The 22837-nt window shown below is 41.1% G+C and overlaps 1 protein-coding gene across 6 annotated transcripts in view; it reads left to right on the forward strand.

Moving 5' to 3' along the window:
- The window catches only part of ULK4 (unc-51 like kinase 4), a 599599-nt gene that overhangs the window by 394495 nt on the left and 182267 nt on the right, over window positions 1-22837 (forward strand). For all 6 annotated transcript variants that reach the window (XM_064589489.1, XM_064589509.1, XM_064589506.1 and 3 more), the window contains one exon: window positions 20496-20662. In XM_064589489.1, coding sequence (XP_064445559.1) covers window positions 20496-20662 — 167 coding nt within the window. The remainder of the gene's footprint in view (window positions 1-20495; window positions 20663-22837) is intronic.

Genomic DNA, 22837 nt, shown 5'->3' on the forward strand with positions numbered 1-22837 from the left:
GTTGGTAAGCTTACAGTAATTAAAATTTCAATATGTTAAAAATTTTTTGCCACATAGCAAAAGTCAAAAGTGAAATCGAACAACTGAAAAAAGTTCTCAAGTTTAACTACTTTGTGTAGAAGTTAAACTTTAACTCCCACCCTTTGCATTCTGTGATAGATTGTACACAGGCTGGGAGCCTACCACACGTTTTATGCCAATCAATAAGCATTTGCCCAAGGCATCCTGCCTTCAGCACCCTACACATAAGAAAAAAGTTGCCAGTTTGCCAAGAAATGCTAGGATTCCATTGTGGTGCTTCTGAAGTTTTGCAAATATTTAATTTGGATTTTTCTGTCGAATGTAGTCAATTCTTGATTGCCCAGACCACCGTAAGAGGAAAGTGGATGTTTGGGAGGTGTTCAAAGGTAGATCACAAGCAAGATCACAAGCCTTTCTTCATTTCAACAGAGCACCCCTACTCTCATCTGTTTTGCATGTTGGGGCTTTTCATGATACATCTTAGCAAAAGAGTTTTCATCAGTAAAAATAACTTTGAAAACCAATGTTCTATTGCATTTTACCCGTAAGAATTGAGTTCCTAGCTCAATGAGAGTATTGGTAAAAGAATATCAAATGAATGAAGTGGGTCCAGGGAAGGATGTAAAACAGAGTCCATTTTAATTGAGCCTGATATTTAATTGTCAGCAAACTTGATGAGACAGAAAATAATACAGCACATGAGATTTAGGGCAGATTTATGCTGGGCCATATTTCCCATTTCAGCTTTTGGTTTCCATAGATTTGTCTTTTCTGGGCATTTCATATAAATGGGATCATTCAATATATCGTCTTTTGCATCCAGCTTTTTTTTTTTTTAATTTTATTTGAGAGTGAGAGAGAGAATGAGTGAGGGAAGGGGGAGGGGCAAACAGACTCCCTGCTGAGCAGGGAGCCTGATGTCCATCCCAGGACTCTGAGATCATGACCTGAGCCAAAGGCAGACGCTTAACGACTGAGCCACCCAGGCGCCCCTTTCAATATATTTTCACTAACTACTTTAAAAACCTGGGTCATCTTGATATCTCCATTTAATATATATTTTTTCTTGGTTATGGGTTACATTTCTCAGTCCCTGATTTTTTGCAATGTATAATAATTTTTGCATGGTGGCAGTTCTGTAGGCACAATAGGGAGTCTGAATTTTGGTGTCTTTAGAGAATATTGAGTTCTTTCTGGCTGTGATTTAATTTACTGGTAGTTCAGCTTGACTCTTTCAAGCCTTGTTTTTAATTTTTGTTCCATGCGTCTATTAATAAGGTGTGGCTTTTCTGAGGTCTCAGTCCATTACTCAGAGTATTTAGCAAGATTTGTTCTCTCTGGATTGCCAGAACTCTTGTCTCCCAGCTCTGTGCAATTTCAGGCTCTCCCATCAGCCCACAGCTTCCAGGGAGCTGTTGTCTATCATATCACCTGAAATCTCATCCAACCAACATCTTACCACATGACCAAAGACTTTAAGGGTCCCACTATGCAGATTTCCGAAACTGCTTTTCTGAGCAGCTTCACTCCCTTCATTAATCTGCCTGGTAAACTCCAGCTGCCTCAGCAAACCCTAGCTCCACTCTCCTGCTGCGCAGCAAAGTGAGGCTGCTCTGCTCTGAGTCCCACAACCTCATGCCTTCGTCGGGAAAGTACCTCAAAAGGAGAAATGCCAGGAAAGACAGAAAGAATACCAGGGTGATTATAGGGCTTATTTCCTGCATCTCCTCTCTTTCAGGAATCAGAATCCTGTACTATTTGTTGTCTAACATCTGAAAAAGGGTTGGGTCATGTGTTTAGTCTAGGTTTAATCTTGCTTATGAAGGGTGAGTTTGGTGCCAGTTATACCATTGTGACTGGATATCACAGTCCTCTCTCAGTCTCTTTTTATTTTGAAGTTTACTTATTATGAGCATCTCTTCTTTTACATATGAGCCATTTGTATTTCCTTCTCTTGGAAATATTTCTCTGTTCGTTTTCTTTGACCACTTTTTGTGTGTTTCTAGTGTTTTCTTACCAGTTTCTCAGTGTTCAATACAAGTAAGTGAAAATTGACTCCTGTGATATGTTATGCAAATATTTACACTTAGTTATTGACGTTTAATTTTATTAAGTTGTATTTTGCTACAGAAATTAGAGTTTTAGTAAGTATTATTTAACAACTCTTTTATAGCTTCTGGGTTTTGTGTCCTATTAGGAATGCTTTCTCAACTCTAAATTCTCCTTAATTTTTTTCTGTTACTTTTATGGATTCAGTTTTGATTACTAAATCATTGATCTACTTGAAATATATTTGGTTTTAAGTCTTGAGAGTAGGATTTATTATTTTATCACTCCTCAGTAGTACTGTTAAGTGAACGTTCCATCTTTTCTCCATCAATCTGAAATGCCGTCATATTAAATATCTGTGTATTTTTGTGCAGATTTTGGCCTCTTCATTTTTCCCTTTCATTTTTATTTACTCACATGTCAGTGCCTAACTCTTTTAATTTTCATGGTATTGTTATGTAGTTAGACATTTGATTGGGATAGTTCCCACTTCTAGTTACTTTACCTATTTTAAGAGTTTCCTTGCTATTTTACCTTTTGATTTTTTCCCCACAATAACTTTGTAATTAGCTTGTCTAGTTTCAAAAAACATGTTGAGTCCTAATGTTTTTGCAATTACTTTTTTTTTTAAAGATTTTATTTATTTATGTGACAGAGAGAGACACAGCGAGAGCAGGAGCACAAGCAGGGGGAGTGGGAGAGGAAGAAGCAGGCTTCCCGCAGAGCAGGGAGCCCGATGCGGAGCTCGATCCCAGGACCCTGGGATCATGACCTGAGCCGAAGGCAGACGCTTAACGACTGAGCCACCCAGGCGCCCCTTTGCAATTACTTTTAATTCATAGATTAACTTAGGAAGAATCAACATGTTTATGATTTTGAGCTTTTCTAGCCAAAAATATGGTATGGCTCTCCAGTTGTTTGTCTGATTCTTTATCCCTCATTAATGTTTGTTTCTTCATGTGGACCTTGCAGGGTCCTTGATACATCTATTCTTAAGTATCTCATCTACTTTTGTTGCTGTTGTAAATGGGATCTTCTACCTTCTAAGTGACTATTACTCTTCCACTGAATGTTTTACTTTTTTACAGCAAATTCTAAACCATGATATTCATAACCTTCACCTAAACACTGTCCCCTTCCTCTGTCTGCTTTTCTCACTGACATTCACCCAAAGATTTATTGAGTCCACTGAGATGGGCTCTGGGTAGAATGATGCACAAGATATATTCATACCCTCAAATGCCAGTGGTCTAAATTAGTCATTTGTTTGTTCATTCAAAAGGTATTTACTGAATATCTTCAATATTCGAAACACTGTGATAGACAGTGTAGAACTCACAAAAAGCGCCTTGTGCAATTCAAATATATGTATTCAATATTTCTAAAATACCTTTTTTATTCCATGATAGTTCCTTTCTTGGGGAGTTTGTGGTCTCGTTGGGGAGAAACATTTTATGTGTAAGGATAAGTAGCAATACAGGACGATACTGCACAAATGGATGGTGTAAACAGAAGCTTTCAAAGGAGAAAGTGGTGAGTGAAAGTGCACGAGTGAAGTGGAGACTGGAGGCAAGATGAGGAAGAGAGGCCACCTTAGCCGCAAAGAGCAGTGGGAGCCGAGCATAGAGGCAGGAGTGAAGGAAGAGAGCGCGGTGGGGGGGTGGGGGGGTGAGGATGTACATCCGGGCTGCAAGAGTGGGTTTGTATTGGCAGGCTGGGCTGGAGCCAGAGTGTGGAGGGCCTTGAATGCTCAGCCAGGTAAGAGATGGCAAGGTCGGTGCTCAGGCTCTCTTAGCAGTGCGGGAACATTCTCTCAGTGATGCCAAGCAAGATTAGGCCACCCTGCTGGTGGGATGGAGATTGGAAGCAGAATTGCAGGAGGCGAAAACTGTAACTGTAGGTGTGTGGTGATACCTACCAGCCCAACCCGGAACAGGAAAGGAGCTGGTGCAGCATACAGGGGCGTGGCGAAAGGGGCACAGCTGGGACTGAGTGTCAGGCATACAGGTTGAGAGGGAGGAGGTTACAGATCCCAGGGAGAGGAAAAACTCACCATGCCTTTGGCCTCTTCCTAAAGATGTCGGTTTGGGAGTCCTGTCCTCTGAATCGGGTAAATAAGTTGGGAAAGTGAAAGAATTCGTATGTGAGGATAATTCTAGTCACAGCCTGTGTGTTAATCGCCCATGTTTTAGGCTTTATAATTAGAATCTAGCAACTAGAATGTTGCTAGCCAAGATTGGTGGGAGGTGACATCTGAGAGACAGTCTTTCTGGAATGGGATCAGTGAGTAATCCATAGTAGAATTACGTTTACTGGCTCTCAGGGTGCGTTAGTGCTGACTAGCTTGAAAACACAGCAGGCACAGTAGGTGCATTTCTTATCCTGGAAAGAACTTTGCAGAGTCTCAGAGGAGATGAAGGTTAGGGGGGAAAGCATCTACTTCTACCCAGGTTGGGTGGGAGAAGAAAGGATTGTGCCAGGAAGGGAGATGGTGTTGCTCTTTGTCTTGTCAAGTTATTAGTAGGATTTGGCTTCATTATCAGAGGAGATTCACGTATTGATTATGAAGCACTGGGCCAAGCTAGAGAATGAAAGCATGCCACACCCTGCCGTCTAGATGCTCTGGTCTTCAGAAAGATCCTGTTACCATCCCATTGTGCCCAATGAAGTATTCTGTTACCAGCCAGCTGGCGATGAGCGACAGAGAACCCAGGAGGGCAGTGAGAAACAAGCCAGGGTTGAAAAGAGGTGAAGTGCTGTGGTAAAGTACCTTTTGAAAAATCTAATGGTGACTTTACTAGAAGAAAAAATGGAAAGGAAACAGATTTGTCTACATTGTCAGTAAAGGAAAGAGGGATAGGATGGTATTTTTGGGGGCAGCAAGGCCAGTTGAAGGTTTTCTTTGGAACTGAGAAATTGGCTTAGTTGAAAAAGACAGGTGAAGGGAGAGATGAGGAAGACTTATATGAGGTGAGTGACTCGGACAGGGAGGCAGGGGGTGGAAGGTTTGGACAAGGCAGAGGGACTGGGGTGGAGCTTACGGACGAGGGGTGGGTCCTGAAAAGGGATGAGACTGCTTATCATGGATGATGAGAGCTTATCATGTTTTTCAGCACCATTTTCTCTCTCCTTGGTTTTCGCATTATGCCCCTGTGCCAAAGCCATCCCAACTAGATAGGCAAAGCCAGCCCTCTAATGTCCCCCAAGATGCCAGGTAGTATTTCTTTCCTTGGTATCAGGCTTCTCATGGCTGAGACACTTGAGACTTCCTTCAAGGTGGAACAGGCCTCACAAAGGTGTCAGAATGGAATAAGAGTCTCACATGGTGTTACAGAGGTTCAGTCTGAACCCTGAGCAGTAGCCTTTATTCGCAGGTCCAAAAGTGTCTAAAGTACTATATCATTCCTTCTTCTTTTTATTTTTTAAAGATGTAAAATAACTGTAACTTTTCTGATCATAAAAGTAATGTGTGGGGGCGCCTGGGTGGCTCAGTCATTAAGTGTCTGCCTTCAGCTCAGGTCATGATCCCAGGGCCCTGGGATCGAGCCCTGCGTCGGGCTCCCTGCTCAGCTGGAAGCCTGCTTCTCCCTCTCCCACTCCCCCTGCTTGTGTTCCTGCTCTCGCTCTCTCTCTCACTGTCAAATAAATAAATAAAATCTTAAAAAAAAAGAGATAATGTGTATTCAATATAAACACATTCATGAGTGCAGAAGGGTATGAAGTGAAAAAGTGAACTCACCTGGGTCGATGAACTGGGTTTTCCTCATGTGTAAAGGCTTACCAAGCAGTACAAGGTAGTGAGGAAGAATCTGGGTCTGGGGCTCTTCCTCACTTCCAGTTATCTGGAAGGTCCCCACCTTCTCATCTGCAGGGTAGTGGGGATAACTGGGAGGTCACGGCAGATTGAATGAGATGTGTGTAAAGGTACTGTGTGTGTAAAAGAGCACAGTGCTTGAAAGATAGGACATGTTCAGTGACTCTTAAATTCCTTCTCTACATGCTGTTATTCTATGTGTACTATTTTTTAACTTGGTTTTCCATATTTGATGTGATAGACATATGTCTATGTCAATACATGTAGTTCTGCTTCATTTTTTTTTAATGAGTTCAAATCTCATTGATCCCCTCCCTAAGTAGGCTTTTAGAGAAGCCTATTAACTATTGGAGTAGTTACATATTATTATCATTGCCTTGGCTAGATTAGCCAAGGAATTTTGAATGAAAATTGGGAGTGGGCATCCTTTTCCAGTTCCTGACCTTAATGGGTATGCCTCCACTCTTGAGAGGCTATATGTAAATGGCCATTGGCCAGTTCAGATATGAAAATAGAACTCTGACTCCCAACCTCTGCAGCACCTAGCCCAGGAAGCCACACTACAGCCTCTGTGGGAACCACTCCGGGATGCCAAACCACTTCCTTTGTAGCAGTTGGCACAAATTGGTCGGGGCTTGGTCAGTAACTGTCAGCTTCCTTAAGTTTTGCCCCTGCTTCCGACTCAGGACCAACCACAGAAACCCAAATCTCCCTAAACCAATAACATGACATGCCCTACTTCGAGTTAACCTGCTTTCAGCTTCCCCATACCAACAGCTTCCAATCAGTGCATACCTGAAGCCTTTCTGTCTTTCTTCTATAAAGCTTTCCCACTCCCCTGCCTGTCTTTGAGTCTCTTCCAAATGCAAGGGATAGTGGCTGACCCCCTTGCTATAGCAAGCTCTGAATAGCCTCTGCTTGTTCTCCTTTGAGTGATCTTTATTTCCACACACTGTTCAATGTAATTTCCAATAGTGGGCTTTCTAATGATTAATCAGCTGTGAATTTCTAGAATGAGCCCTTCTTTGGTCATATAATGTTAGTTACTCAACACATGTTTCTTGAGAACCTGCTATGAGCCAGGGTCTGTGCAAGGCTTAGATTAGATAGGAATAACCCAAACAGATGTGTTTTCTGCTCTTGTAGGATTTATGGTCTCGTAGGCAACACAGACATTCATCAGATAAGTATACTTGATTGTAGGGTTTTGGAGAAAAGTGCTCCAGGAGATTGAGAAGGAATGGGCAGGGAGGAAACTCAGAAGAGTGGGGTGTCTTCTAAATCAAAAGAAGGAGGCCACCTTTCCAAAAGATAAGATGTGACAAGAGCCATCAGGAAGTCAAGTGCAAGAAGGTAAAGAATGAGTATTATGCTCTTCTGGTTTTTTTTTTTTTTTTTTTTTTAAATGCTCTTCAGCTTTGTTAACCACGTTTCTTCATTTATTTTCCTCTGTGGTTATTTCTGAAGGCTTCATTTTTTACATTCAAATTTAAGTGAGCATTTACAAGTTCCTTTATAGCTTGAATTGATTTCCAATGTGCCTTCAAATTTTTCTCAGAAATTTGATATGTAGAAGGTGCATATCAAATTCTTCCTAAGTAATATTTATTTTCTCCACTAGAAAACTAAAAATGAAATGCATTCCCTGATTGTTGTCATTTACTTGACAGCACTGGTATTGAATACCTAATATTGCTCCGTGTCTCCTGCAGCAGCAGCTCAATGGGCTCACTGTGAGTGGCACCTGTTAATTAACTAATGCAGAAAGATGTCACTGAAGTAGAAGATTGTCATGGGATAACAGACCTGCTGTGTACAAATGCTAAAATAGCTTTTGCAAAATAAGATTTTAACGAAGCAGATTTATTTTCAAGGCACAGTGTGTCAATTTTCTTTCCCTTCTTTCTGTTTACTTATTTTTTAGCCCTTTATATTTCTCTAGTGGTGAGAGATTCACCTTGGTATGTGTTCCCCTCCCCCTCCCCTTTCTTAGCCTTATCTGTTCCTAATTTCATCTTTCTAAAACCGGTTGTTTTTTGTATTTTTTAAAAGATTAGTTATTTATTGAGAGAAAGTGAGAGAGAACGTGCACCTGCGTGCAGGAGGGAGGAACAGAGGGAGAAGGAGACAGAGTCTTAAGCAGACTCCCTGCTGAGCTCAGAGGAGCTATTGTGGGCCTTGATCTCCAGACCTTAGATCACAACCCGAGCAGAAACCAAGAGTTGGAGGTTCAACCTACTGTGCCTCCCAGGTGCCCCTGTATTTTGTTTTGTATTCGCACAACAAACTTCACAGATAGTCCTTCTTTTCCTCCTTTTCCATTTTCAGTTACCAAAACGCAGTCTTGCAGAATGAGTAATAGTGTAGACTGGAGCCAGATGGCTGTGGCAGTTACTCAACCTTTCCAAACTTCAGTTTCATCATCTGTAAAATGGAGTTAAGGGGATTTTTGGTTAGATATCTGTTAAAGCACTTAGAATAGTACTTTGCACATGGTAAGAGCCCTAGAGGTGTTTACTATCATCATTCTTTCTCTGCATGGCTTATTCTAATATCTAATTTTTAGCTTTGGAGTATTGATTTATAAATAATAGTACCAGTTTGTTATCCTATGTCTTCATTGATAGTGTATGGAAATAATTTTCCCTATGGAGTTTTAATAGGTTTAGAGTAAATGAGTACTATTTAATATTCATTTGCCACATTCTGACTTATAAAATATTAGAGCTAAGAGAAACCTCCAATATCACAGAGTGCTCCTTCTTTATTTTCTAACAAGGAAATTAGGGCTCAGGAAAATGGAATGAGTTTACCACAGTCACTCTGTTAGGTTCTGATAGTGCTGACACCAGGATGTGTGGCTCCCAATCCAAGGAGTTTCCTGTGCTATAATTTGATATATTTTTGGATGACCAAAAATAAGCCAGTTCATAAATTTTTCCCAGAACAACGTAGTGAAAATAGTGTCTCTGGTATTATCCAACTCGGGTTCTTTAAGTTCTTGGTCCTCAGCTGACGCAGACTCAGAAGTGCATCTCATCAGCAGGAAGTAGCTGAGGACTTCTGGGTCAAGATGACGGACTTGACAAAGGGAATTACTTTTGCTGCCTCCTTGTATTGGCTTCTTATTGCTGTTGTAACAAAGCCACAAGTTTGGTGGCTTAAAACAACACAAAAATGTATTCTCTTACAATTCTGGAGATCAAGAGTCTAAAGTCAAGATGTTGGCAGCTTCATTCCTTCAGGAGGCTTCTGTTTCCTTGCCTTGAAAACCCAAGCTGAAAAGCTTCTAGCTGCTGCCTGTGTTCCTTGTTTCTTGGCCCTTGTGTCACTGCAACGTCGTACTTCTGTCTTCACATCACCTGTTCAGTCTGACCTCCTGCTTCCCTCCTATAGGAATATTTGTGATTACATTGGGCCCATTTGGATCATCCAGGATAATCTATCTCAAGGTCCTTAACCGATGGGACGCCTGGGTGGCTCAGTCGGTCAGGCATCTGACTGTGGCTCAGGTCATGATCCTGGGGTCCCAGGATTGAGTCCCCCATTGGGCTTCTTGCTCAGCAGGGAGCCTGCTGCTCCCCGCCCCCCAAGCTTGTGCTCGCGCTCTCTGACAAATAAGTAAATAAAATCTTAAAAAAAAAAAGATCCTTAACCAAATCACATTTGCAAAGTTCCCTTTTCCATGTAAGGTGACACAGTTTCCAGGAATTAGGATATGGGTATCTTTGGGGGAGGGGGCATTAATCACCCTACCACACTCCCAAAGCACCATTAAAATGAGAGTCGAGTCTTCAAAGTTATTAACTCTAGAGGAAACATGAAGTTGCCCAGGAAAGGAAAAATAATCATAGTTTTCCATGTGACTTAATTGGGAATAGTGTTTATATAGTCATAATGATGTAATCACTGTCAATCTGATTGAAAGTAAGAGATACCTATAGTGGGGGAATGAGGAGTGGGAGCTGTGTGGGTGTGAGGTAGGGCATGGGGAAAGAGCTGCATCTTCCTTCCAGCATAGGAGGAAGTCAATAGATAATGCCTGCAACTCAAAAAATGCAAGTGTGTATTATTTAGAGAAATGGGGGCAAGGAATGATAATTAGGTAAAAGAAGCGAAACTAGTTGCCTCTGGGGAGAAGAAGGTGACCTGGACTGCAGGAAGGCTTTGACTCTGAAAAAAATAAAAAATTAAAAAATAAATATAGATTGAAAGGGAAGATGAGGAGGGTGGATAACGCATGGGGTCGAGAAAGCATGACACTTTTGAAGATAACTAACTTGAAATTTGACGGCTGGGAGCTTGATACTCTGTCCCACTAAAGGAAGACTTAAAAAAACAAGTAGAACTCCCAGTCCCTTGAGCTGGTTAGGACTCTTACATACACATATCAGAAATTCAGATTAGCCACATGAAAAAAAAGAAAATGTCTTACCAGAGAGAGCATGTCTGATGGAGCTCAAGATACGAATCATTCTTGGGCCCCAGGAACAGCTAGAACCAAACATGATACTCGGAGCCCCTGCCCCCCAAGTTTCTCTCCCACCCCCATCATTTTCCTTTCCACCCTTCCTACACCTAGTGTTCTTGCTCCTCAGTCCTTGAGATGAGGCATCGCCGCTGCCACTTCCTGTTTCAAATGTTGGAATGTGTTCCTTAGAGAGGAGCTCTTGCCTCTGCTGCCCATTTCTGGGACTCCAGGGGAAGGAAACAGCTGGCTGTGGCTGGAGACAGTCACTTTGTGTAGAGTGAACGCTGTACAGTAGCCGGGTGGTGCCTGAACTTCACCCGTCCTTCTTGGGATTGCTGGCTGTATCATGGAATTTCATCTTAACACGGGACACTGTGCAGTTACTTAAAAGAACAAGTTAGCGTTTTATTATGGAATGGGGTAAGATATAGAAGTCTCTGATACATCCTTCAGTGAAAAATAGCAAGCTATGGGCTATATTCCGTGCATCTATGTTTGCGTGTATTTGCATGTATTTCCTATGCCCTCTACAGCAAACCCTTATGCATGGTGAGTTTTGAGGAAATGGGATGTCAGGGACCTTTGTATTGTCTGTGTCATACATGTATTAATTGAATTTTTACAGAGTATAAGAAAAAATGACAAGCATGACTTGGATCATCACTCCCTCTGCCTGATAGCACCAAGATAGCATTTTATTCCATGATCTGTTTCACATGTGGATACCTTTTTGTGGGCCCTGAAGGGAAGGGATCATTTCTTGAGTTTTTTCTAGTTCCTTCCTCATTGAGCCCTATAAAATTTACATTATAAATGCTCAGCATATTGCAGATGAACCAGGAATTGAATGAATGATTCATGTTCTCTCCTGAATGTTGCCCTGCCAGCTCATAGATAGATCACAGGGAAGGAGGGAAGATGTGGTATGTGGAACTCAAGAGGATGTGCTCTAGCTCAGGGCCCAGCTCATAAAAGCCCCTTCATACTTCAGCAAGTGCTGCACTGAAGTCAGAATTCAATTGGACAAAGCTTTCACGCTTTGGGAGTAGACCCTGGGGGGTGTTGCTGCTAAGAGGAGTCACACTCCCTCCTGAGAAGGTTTCCTTCCCTGTTCTTCCACCCCACTCTCTTCCAGCACTTTCCTGGGCATTGTACATATATAATCAGTCATTCCTTTACTCCTTCATTTCCTGGTAGAAATTGAAAACTTGGTGCACCTTTGAGTTAATAAAATTTACTTTTTTGAATTAGTCATAAACAACATTATATCTTAAGTTTTGGATATGAAATTAACACCCACTTCTACTTTTTGTGTCCTCCCTTTCAAAAATGGCTCCAGATATATTTGTGTAAATCAATTCTAAGCTACTTTAGCTATCTGAGTAATCAAAAAGAGTGTATGTTTTAGTGCATAAATCCCTCACGTGTTAAACTTCTCTTTTCGGCGATTTTGTAATTGAGCTTATTCTATCCAAAATTTTTTACCTTTCAAATATGCATGGAGAGGGGGGACATAGAAGTAGGTTTCCATGTTGCTAAAATGCAGGGTCTCTGCTTCAAACAGGAAAGGGCATTGCAGTCTCCTGGGGCAGGTGACCAGAATAAATTGTATACTTGGAATAAGTCAATACAGTGTTCTCTTGTCCTTGGAGTTAAGTGCTAGACTGATTCTGTACTAATCATGGGGGTCCAGGGACCACTGTGGGTTCAGGGGAGCTGGGGCAAGGTTGTTTTTAAGATACTCTCATATAGAGAGTCCCTTCAGGTTTGCGGGGGGGATTATTAATTAAAACATTCGCCTCTGTCATATTTGAGAAGTGCCCAGCCTCTGACCATGACGTACTTCCAGCTTTCAGGTTTGATGGGTTACTTCATTTCAGCAGAATACAGCGTTGGGAATTGGTGGGTCCTACGCATCAAGTGAAATTTTTTCAGTGTCCTTCTCCTAACTGGGGAAAGCCAGGCTCCCATGGGCCCTGGTGTTTGGGCAGGGTGTGAGAGGGAAGGCTTGAGATGTAGCATGGAAGCCAAAGCTCCAAGGCAGAGGGCATGCAGATTTGGGACCGCAATTGCATGGGGAGAATGAAGCCTACAGCATGGTGTAGACACCCAGGGTCTCCCAAGAAGGGGCTGGAATAACAGAGGCAAAAACCTGCACTAAGAGGGTTCCTAAATTTTTTAGACTGAGAAATGGGACATATTTTCATTTGGGGTCATATCTCTGTGTGTGTGGCTGCTCATTAACCTTTAGCCAGAGCAGGTTTTGTGTGCTTGGCTGCTCTGGCTCAGGACCCTGAGTTTACAGATGCCTCCATTTACCCTGCCCGTGTGTCCAGGATGGGCATTGCCACTTTCGCCCTCCATGGTTTTCTGTTTCAAAGCAGACTTTTAACTCAGCTGATTTGTTGTGATTCTGCATTTGGTGGTACAGCACTGATCAGTTTGGGAAAAAACAATTTTCCCACATCACATCTCACAGATGCCTTTATACTCCTCTTCCAGATTGTCTGTTCAGGGTGACTTTCATGAGCCCTAGGGGAAAGGGCCACATGTTTGTATGATGCAGATATAAAATTATCCACAAGAAAGCCTCAATTTGGGGAGGTTACATTTGGATTTAGAATGTTGTGTTCAAATCATTAATGATAGAAATATAAATTACTTTCAAAAGCTTGGTGATTCAAAGTGTACTCTCATATTATCTCTCTAGTCCAACAGATTTTGAAAAAATAATAATCAGGACACAGTGACCGGAGCTGGAAATAGCTCATGCACATGAATATTCCCAGAACATCAAACACTTGAAAATAACTCATGGGGATGACTCCTTTAGAGATTTGCTTATAATTAATACAAAATAATTCTTGGATTTTTTTTTTTTTGATGAGTTGGTTGTAATTAATGCACAGTAATTCTTGGGTTCTGTAGCTTGATGAATTTTGATTTCTCTTTGAGGTGTTAGGATGGAGTATTAATAAGTTCCTACAATGACGTTTGACCAGAGGCCTGGGAAATGCTAGAGCCCCATTTCAGATACCTTTGTATAGCATCTCTGAGGGAGCTGATGGACAAGCAAGGCACAGAAACCTTCTTTATTATGTGGGTCTGCATAGAAGGTTGCTTTTAGCCTTACTTCCTATATTAGGTCCACCTGCCAGACTGGGAACAAAGTTGGTTGTGACTTTCCCTGTGTATTTGCCTCAGTGTTGAAACATCAGTCTTGCATCTTAACACTCAGTCAGGGGAGCCTCCCTTTCCCCTTCACACAGATGCGTACCAGCTTGTACCAGTGGAGAGAGGCGGGAGACACATCCAGGGGCTGTGCATTTGCCCAGGGGTCTGGAACAGAGCTGACCTAAGCCACAGGTAGCTACTAAATCTCAGACTGGGTCTGGATGAGAGAGGGGGGAGAGAGAGAGGAAAAAAACAAAAAACAAAAAACCATGGCCAGACCTTTCCCAGGGGTGCAGGCCTCTGGCTATGCTGTATACCAGCCTTAGTAGAAGAAGAGAGTGGAAAGAGCCATACACCCATGCCCACTGAGAGTTGACTCCCTTGGAGAATTTTCACTCTGGAGAACACAGCCCTGGCAATGTCCCTGAACTTGACTCTCTCTCTTTGGAGGTAAGAGTATCTTTCTCTTGATTAGCGCTTAACTGTGGAGAAGAATAAAAGAATACAAGTAGGGGAATGTCAATGTCCTTTCCTTCCCTTTGCCTCCTTCTTAGAGTTATTTCTCCACTTTAGTAAAACGCATTCTGTTTTAGCTTATTCACAGAGCTTTGCCAGTATTAGCAATCTAATCCTTGAGTCCCCTGGGGTAAGATGAGGGGACAAAGATCGGTCCCTCATTTTGCTCCATAGTGGATATGGTCAGCCTTATGCAAATGCAGGTTCAAGCCCTTCCTTCCAAGAAACAGTATTTCCTAACTCCCTCTATGGGGAAATTCTGGACACGGTGTGGAAGCAAACATGTCAAAACATACAGGGTTTTTGGGGAAAGTGTACCAAGAAAGATCCAGTAACTTGAAGTTTGACTTCAGGCCACAGGATTACCAACGACTGGTATCAGTTGCCTGGAAATGACAGTGAACTTTCCTCAGGCTTATGAACTGTGGTGATGAAACACCCTTCCTTGACACCTTTTTCTTTTTTTAAATTCTAGTCATTCCTTTTTTATCTACGACATGATTATGTTATCATGATTATTTCTCTTATTGAGAAATTGAATAAATTTTGAATAAGGTGTTACTAAACACCTTTTCCTTCCTTTCTTCTGTAAAGCCTGCCCCTGTCTGGGATTTGCTCAGTGCTGCTTGTCTTGCTTGTCTGTCTTGACTGTCCTTTGGGAACCCTTCCGCTCTCTCTGGTCATCTTCAATTTCTGTTTTCTCCGGTCTTGACTGCTACCCAGTTTCTAGATTTTAATCTCCAACTGCCTTTGGTCATTGGCTTTTGGATGTTATCTCAAACTCATGTCTTAAAAGCTATCTTATAGTGCCTAGAAAACTCACTCCCCAGTTCTTCCAGTGCTGATATAGTTCTTCTATTCCTTATTGACCCTTTTTGGCCCCATTCCACTGTTGCCACAAAGTTATAAGTCACATTGCTTTAGTGATGTGTCTGCCTTCCTCCTTGCTTCCCACCAGCACTTGGTTATGGCATGACCTCAGTGGCCTACTCATTGGTCTTCTGGTCTCAGTTCCCCACTGGTTTGTCCAAGAGGCTCCACGATATTGACTTTGGAGTTATACATGGGTTCAAATCACTTCTGTGACTTGTACTTAACTCTGTGACCTTGAACTTGTTACTTGAGTCTTTGTTTTTGCTTATATAAAATGGAGATATTAGCATCTGCCTCGCAGAGCTGTTACAGAATTCAGGTGAGGTATTAAATGTAAAAAGCCAAGTAAAGGCCCATTGCCAGACACAGAGCAGTGCTCAGTAAATGCTGCTATCATCCCAGCACAGGCTGCACTGTCAAAGTATGGAAAATTTCCATCACTTTAGAAGGTTCCATCCTGTCCCTTCCCTAGAGGCAACTACTATTCTGATCTCAATCAACATAGATATTTTTTCCAGAATCTTATAGATGTAATCATACCACTGAGTTTATACACCTGTTTCTGGTGTCTATCTCTCAGCACCCTTTTTGAGATTCATCCATGTCCTTGTGGGATTCAGTGGCTCATTTCTTTTTATTGCTGACTAGTATTCCATTGTATGAATATATCTTTTTTTTTTTAAAAGATTTTATTTATTTATCTGAGAGAGAGAGAATGGGAGACAGAGAGCATGAGAGGGGGAGGATCAGAGGGAGAAGCAGACTCCCCGCTGAGCAGGGAGCCCGATGTGGGACTCGATCCCGGGACTCCAGGATCATGAACTTAGCCGAAGGCAGTTGCTTAACCAACTGAGCCACCCAGGCGCCCCTGTATGAATATATCTTAATGTGTTTGCCCATTCTTCTCTTGATGGACAGCTGGGCTATCTCTAGCTTGGGGCTATTTTGAATAAAGGTCTAATGAGTCTTTCTGTGGATATAGGTTTTCATTTTACTTGGGTAAATACCTAGGAGTGGAATTGCTAGGTAATATACTAACTATATATTTAAATTTACAAAAACTGCAACTATTTCCCATCAGCAGTGTATATGAGTACTGGTCACTCCACATCCTTACCAACATTTGGTATTCTCAGCTTTTTTCATTATAATTATTCCTGTTTGTGTGTGGTGGTATCTCACTGTGATTTTAATTTGCATTTTCTCATGACTAATGATGTTGAACATTTTTCATGTGCTTATTGACATACATCTTTTGTGAACAGACTGTTTAAGTTTTTTACCCATCTTTAAAATTGTCTTTTTATTATTGAGTTGTAGGAACTGTTTGTGTATTCTGCATGTAAGTTCTTTATTAGATATCTATGTTGTAAATATTTAATTTTGTGATGAAGTTTAGTTTACTGATTTTTAAATGATCCATACTTTTTTGAGACCTTAGAAATATTGCCTGCCTCCTAGTTACAAAGATCTTCTTTTATGTCTTATTCTAGAACCTTTACAGTTTTAGTTTTTATGTGAAGATCTGTGATTCGTGTGAAACTAATTTTGCATATCATATGATGTCGTGGTCAAGGATCCTTCTCCCCATATGGATACTCAGTTTTTCCACCCCCTTTTGTTGAAAAGAATGTTTTTTTGTAAAGAATTCATTTGTTGCAATTTATGTGAGCATATATGTGTGGGTCCATTTCTGGACTCTGAAACTGGAATTATTGGTGTGAAGTCATTATTTTTCTCTGTTGATGCATATTTGTTATCTCTATCCACTGAATCAATGACCCAGTAGCAGTGAGCATCCTTAGTGCTCAGATCATGGTTTCCAAATACAGTTTCTTCTTAAAAGACACCAGGGCTTCTTGGGGAAGTAGTTAATGCCCAGTCTGAGACAGGAATTTTTTATTTAAATTCATTTTATTTAATATGTTTGAGGCAGGAATTCTTAAGATGAACTTGGGACATATTATATAGCAGTGGCCGGGACACTTTCAAGGGGCTGTCAGTAGCCAAAGATGGAAACAAGTTGAATATTAAAAAAAAAAAGATTGAATCCACTGAAATCCATAAAATGTATTCTTTAAAAATCCACTGTATTCATAGAATGATGCCACAAAATGAATTCATTAGTAACTTTTGGTAGTTTCTAGCTTCCCCACCCTCTCCCCCATTAGTCACATTTGGTAATTGCTAATACTCCAAAATCATTGTTCTGAAAACTGGTAAATGACAACAAAGAAACATTTATCAAACACGTATCCTGCCTTTCCTTTACAAACCATATTTTATGATAACCAAATAGTTGATAAAAGAAGACTTTCTTTCTTTCTTTCTTTCTTTTCTTTCTTTTCTTTCTTTTCCTCTCTTTCTCTCTTTCTCTCTTCCTTCTCCTTCCTTCCTTATTTCCTTCCTTCCTTCGAGAGACAGTGAGTGAGAGAGAGAGCAGGAGCAGGGGGCAGGGCAGAGGGAGAACCAGGCTCCCCACTGATGAGGGAGCCCTATGTGGGGCTCATCCTAGGACCCCGGGATCATGACCTGAGCCAAATGCAGATGCTTAACTGACTGAGCCACTGAGGCACCCCAAGAAGATTCTTTATAGAGGAAAACCAACTGAAAAAAATACAGAAGGAATGATAGAATTTGAAACTTACTGTATTTCCCTTATCTAATGAAATGTGGGACTAGATGGTGGTCCTTAGTAGGTAACATTTGATGTTGAACTTTATAATGAATGGGTTAGGCTAATAATCCCTGAACCTGATCAATTTTAACATTGTTAAGTGTAGAACAGCTAGACAGTGTATCCTTCCAGATATGATGCAACAGGACATGTAGAGACCCAGCCCCAAGTATTATTGCCAAAATAATTGAACCTGAATTAAATAGAGTCTCTAGTCACTACAATTACCATTTTGCAGGAAGTACAGGGATACAGGAACAACACCACAAGAAAATCTACAGGAGGGGCACCTGGGTGGCTCATTCATTAAGTGTCTGCCTTCGGCTCAGGTCGTGATCCCGGGGTCCTGGGATCGAGCCCCACATCGGGCTCCCTGCTCCACGGGAAACCTGCTTCTCCCTCTCTCACTCCCTCTGCTTGTGTTCCCTCTCTCACTGTGTCTTTGTCAAATAAATAAAATCTTAAAAAAAAAATCTATAGGAAAACAACGTTCTAACTTCTCCAAAAATAAATGGCATGAAAATTGCAGGCGGGGGAAAGACTGTTAGACATTAAAGGAGATGTAAGGTCTGCAGCCAAATGGAATGTGTGGACCTGGTTTGTATCCTGATTTCAACAAACTAATCCTTAAAAAGACAGTTTGAGACAGTTGAGTTTTGAACATAGGCTGCGTATTGCCTATATTAAATAAGTTTCATTTTATTAAGTGGTAATGTTAAAAAAAAAACCCTTTATCTGTTAGACTCTACAGAAGTATTTACAGGAGAAATAAGATGATGTCTGGTGTTTACTTTAAAATCCTAAAAAAATAACATGGGGATAGAGTAACCAAAGATGATCAAAAGTGTTGATAACTGTTGAAAAAAGTGATGGGAGTTCTTTTTACAGAACTGTCTTGTGACTTTCTTTGTTTTCATAATGAAAAGTTTAAATGAGAAAAACTGTATTTTAACCCTGAAGTGAAAGTTCTAGCCATGAAGAGCACTGAATATATGGCTGAGAATAGACCACTTGACATCCTACTAATGAGCTTGCTGGCATTATCACTGCTGTGGAGAAATATTTTGTGTGACGTTTCATTTCTAATCTCCTATGAGCACCTTCCCGACAGCTGGTGACTTCAGTGTGTAAAGTCAGAACGTGGCATTTGTTGCCTGTTTTTCACCTAGCAGGCTGGAAAGACTTCCTGTCCCAGTGGGGATCCGATTGCATTCATTGTTTGCACTCTTTCCTTGAAGACTGAATGAAGGTCGGGAAGATCGCTCGCTGTTGCTCACCAGCTGTTTAGTCTGAGTCAAGCAGCATGTAGAGAAGGGTATCTGGGGGTCCGCCTCCCCCTGTGAAGAGCCACGTCCTTCTCTGCTGTTCACATAGTTCTCACACTACTGCACCTTTGACCCTCTACGTGATGTGTCACAACGTAATCCTAAACCCCCAAAGGAAAACCTCTTGCAGCATGTATTTACCAAACACTATGTTTTAAAGCCCTTCTGCCCTATCTGCAACTCATGAATGCCAAAGTGCTGATTCATGGCGTGTGAATGAGCTGCCTGACTCAGAGGAGAATGCCTTCTGGTGTCATGTACATGTCATAATAATTGCTTTTCTATACTGTGTGTTGTTCATGATATGTGCAATCCAACCTTGTCATAGATCCATTTTGCCAACAGTTAATACTACCTTCTCTTCAAGTATATTTATCTTTAGCTTTGTGACTTGTACCACTCTTTGCCACAAGGAGTACAACTTTGAGACCTCTATAATTTTGGTTTCTCCCTGCCTTTAGTGACAAAATTAATTACTTTTGAAGTCTAAGAATTACTCTGCACTTGTCTAGGAGAACTTGGTTGCTTTATTGGAAGTGACAATGGCATTGTTTGGGAGAGATACCAAAGCTGGGATGGCTGTGCTTGGCAGAGTTTCCATCCAATTGATCATCTGAAAACTAGGGCCAAATGGATTGCAAGACCAATAAAGTCCAGCTTAGTATACAGCTCCTTCCCATGCTTCCTCCCACCATCTCCTGTGTAAAATATTTATTTTTGAAGATTCAGTTTTTCTAGAGCATTCAGATGATCTACTGATGCCAAAGGTCCTTCACCATTTGAGGTTTATAACACTGCGTGTTGTATTTTCACCACATTTACATCTGAATCATTTTTGTGAATTCAAAGAGTAATGCTACATAATAGTATCAATAAAAATGCCAACTTAAATATAAATAATAATGCCCCTACTTTTGCAAATGTGTTATTTGTGACAGACTACATCAAACTAAAAGTTGAAGACCAACTTCACTGTTAATTTAATATGAGGTTTGCAGAGACAAAATGATAGAAGCTAGAAATTTCTAAATTTCAGATTTCTTAAAATCATAGTTGATCTTACATTTCAAATTTTTTTTTTTTTGGAATACATGTGAAAAAAAAAATGCTTCATTGCTTTATCCTCTTGAAATGACCTGATTACTTGTAGATCCTTGGGTCCCCTGGGTCCACCTGTAGAACCTGATCCATACTGTGAAGAACTGAACCTCAGAGAACCTGGAGACAGTATGTTCGTATGTAACATGTTTTCTTCCAGTGTCAGGGAGCCCTCTGTCCTTGTGAAGCCTGTTCATGTAGGATCGTGTTTCTCAAAGTGTAATTTGGGGAACCCTTGCATCAAGTCACGTGGGGAGCTTATGTAACACGTCCCAGGCTCCTGAGCAGACTCTGGGAGTGAGGCCTGGAAACCTGCATTTTTAAAAACCTGCCTGAGGGTATCCTGTACGAGTACAGTTGAAAGACTGCTTCAAGTTTATGCAGCATAGAATACACATGCCTGCTCCGTTGGGTTTATATGACACATTATTTTGTAATTTACAAGGCATGTTGTACCCTTCTCCTTTTTACCCTCAGGTCTGGTCCGCCATGTCTGTGACCTCTTCACTGAAACCGCCACACTGTGCTTGGACATGGACAATAAGAACAACAACGAGATGGCAGCCACGCTCCTCTTCTCCCTGCTCGATATTCTGCATGGCATGCTGACCTACACGTCCAGCGTCGTTCGACTGGCTCTGCAGGTACAGGGCCTCTCCTCCCATGTCTTAAACAACCCTACACCATGTCACCCTTCCCTTTTGTTCTCTCCTTTCTGATATTTCTCTAATGTGTCTTCATTTTTGAAAAAATACATCTGATTGTATAGAGAGAGACTACGAGATAAGCCATCTTGGCGTGACCAGTGTCAAGGACACATTCTGTGATCACACAATCTGAAAGGAAAGTAAGAGAGGCTTAAGGAAACACTTGCCAAGAGCTAGTTGGGGAAGTCTCCTGATGGAGGAGATCGTTTGCCTTACAGGCACCCTAGGGCCGGCCCCTCAGTGTGCCATCTTTCCTGTCTAGGGATGGTGCTCCAGTCCACCTCAACAGGATGAATTAACTTGCTACAGACAATGGATTGAGATTTTAGGCAAACACATACACACATGTTTGTACACTCTTATACATACATGTACAACATAAATTTTCTCATTTTCTATTATGACAAATAACATGGAATTGCAAGACAGTTTTTGAGGATTAGAAGTGTGTTCAGTGGCTACTGGGAAAGTCAATTCACCCCAAACTATAACCTGAATTTACTTTGCAACATGCTGTAAGGAAGGAAGGGGATGCGGGTTTATTGAGTGCTTTCTGTGTTGGGTGTTAGGTGCCCGCACATGCCTATTTCATTTAACCAACTGAGTCTGCTGATACTTAGATTATGTGAAAGCATACAGCCAAGATGACTCATTGCTATATTTAAAATCCTGGTAAAATTGCAAGAGGTATATACATCTAATGGTAGCATCCTGGCTTGGAGAGATGCAGAAGCTCAAGTTGAAAACAAGCTGTTTGATACTTTGCCAGGAGTCATAGTAGCAGAGCCAAGAATGATTCCCTAGACTCTGGTTTATTCTCTGTTATTCTTCATTCTGATAAATGGTATCTTTTATCCCCAATTGAGCTGGTCAGTGTTTAGCTTGTCCAGTGTATTTTAGTAAATGATTCCAAGATCCCCTTAGTAAACATGATAGTTAGTGTTTAACCCAAACTTGTAAAGCCGGTAGATGGAAGTGGCCTTCAAACTACCTGGTTGTTTTTATTTGCTCATCCATAAGAATTGCAAGCTAACAGAGCACTGTTAAGTACTTACGCAATCCTGAGTTACAAATTTCTCTTCACTTTTCCTCTCTTTCCTAGCGTTTTTTCAGAGAATATTGTTTCTTATTTCAGTTTTGACAGTGGTTTTAGGTAATTCCTCAAGGCGCCATCGATAGGTACTCTTGCAAGATGCTTTGATGATATCAATCTGTAAAAGATTATGTTTTGTAGATTGTAGATAAAAAGGATCAGAAGTTTAAAAATTCCAGAACAATAGAAATCCTTTTATTACAAGTGATTTAGAGAGATATTCAAGGATTTTAAAAGAAAACTCCTTAATACAAAATATTTTCTAATTCTTTTCTTTTTTAAAATTTTCTAGTGTACCGATAGATCACTGTGTCTTACTTTTTCATTTCTTGCACACCACTGTATATTTTACTGCTAACATCTTTCTAAATCTTCCCCTGTAATACCTGCCACGTATTGCTTTTGACCTTGACTGCTGACTTTGATCTTCATATACCGTGTCAATCTGACAGAGGTAGAGTCCTTGGAGACAGAATTAGGGGAAAGGGCTGGGAAAAGAAATTGCATGTGTATCAAAGACACATCCTCCTAGAACAGGGAGCTAGAAGTACTTTCCAAACCTAAGGTAACCTCTTCCATTTATAAACATGCTCCAGGGGCGCCTGGGTGGCTCATTTGGTTGAATGTCTGCCTTCAGTTCAGGTTATGATCCTAGAGTCCCGGGATTGATCCCCGCATAGGGCTCCCTGTTCATCAAAGAGTCTGTTTCTCCCGCTGCCCCTCACCCTGCTCATGCTCTTTCTCTCTCGCTTTCTCTCAAATAAATAAATAAAATCTTGGGACGCCTGGATGGCTCAGTCAGTTAAGCATCTGCCTTCAGCTGGGGTTGTGATCTCGGGGTCCTGGGATCGAGCCCCATGTCAGGTTCTCTGCTCAGCGGGGAGTCTGCTTCTCCCTCCCCCTCTCCCTCTGGGTGCTTGCTGTCTCTCAAATAAATAAATTAAAAAATCTTTTAAAAAATAAAAAAAATTAAAAAAAAATAAAATCTTAAAAAAATAAAGTAAAAAGAAAATATATAA

Source organism: Mirounga angustirostris, unplaced genomic scaffold, assembly GCF_029215605.1.
Source record: "Mirounga angustirostris isolate CCGP_5_RB_7025 unplaced genomic scaffold, mMirAng1.0.hap1 SCAF_1, whole genome shotgun sequence".
Classification (NCBI taxonomy): Eukaryota; Metazoa; Chordata; class Mammalia; order Carnivora; family Phocidae; genus Mirounga; species Mirounga angustirostris.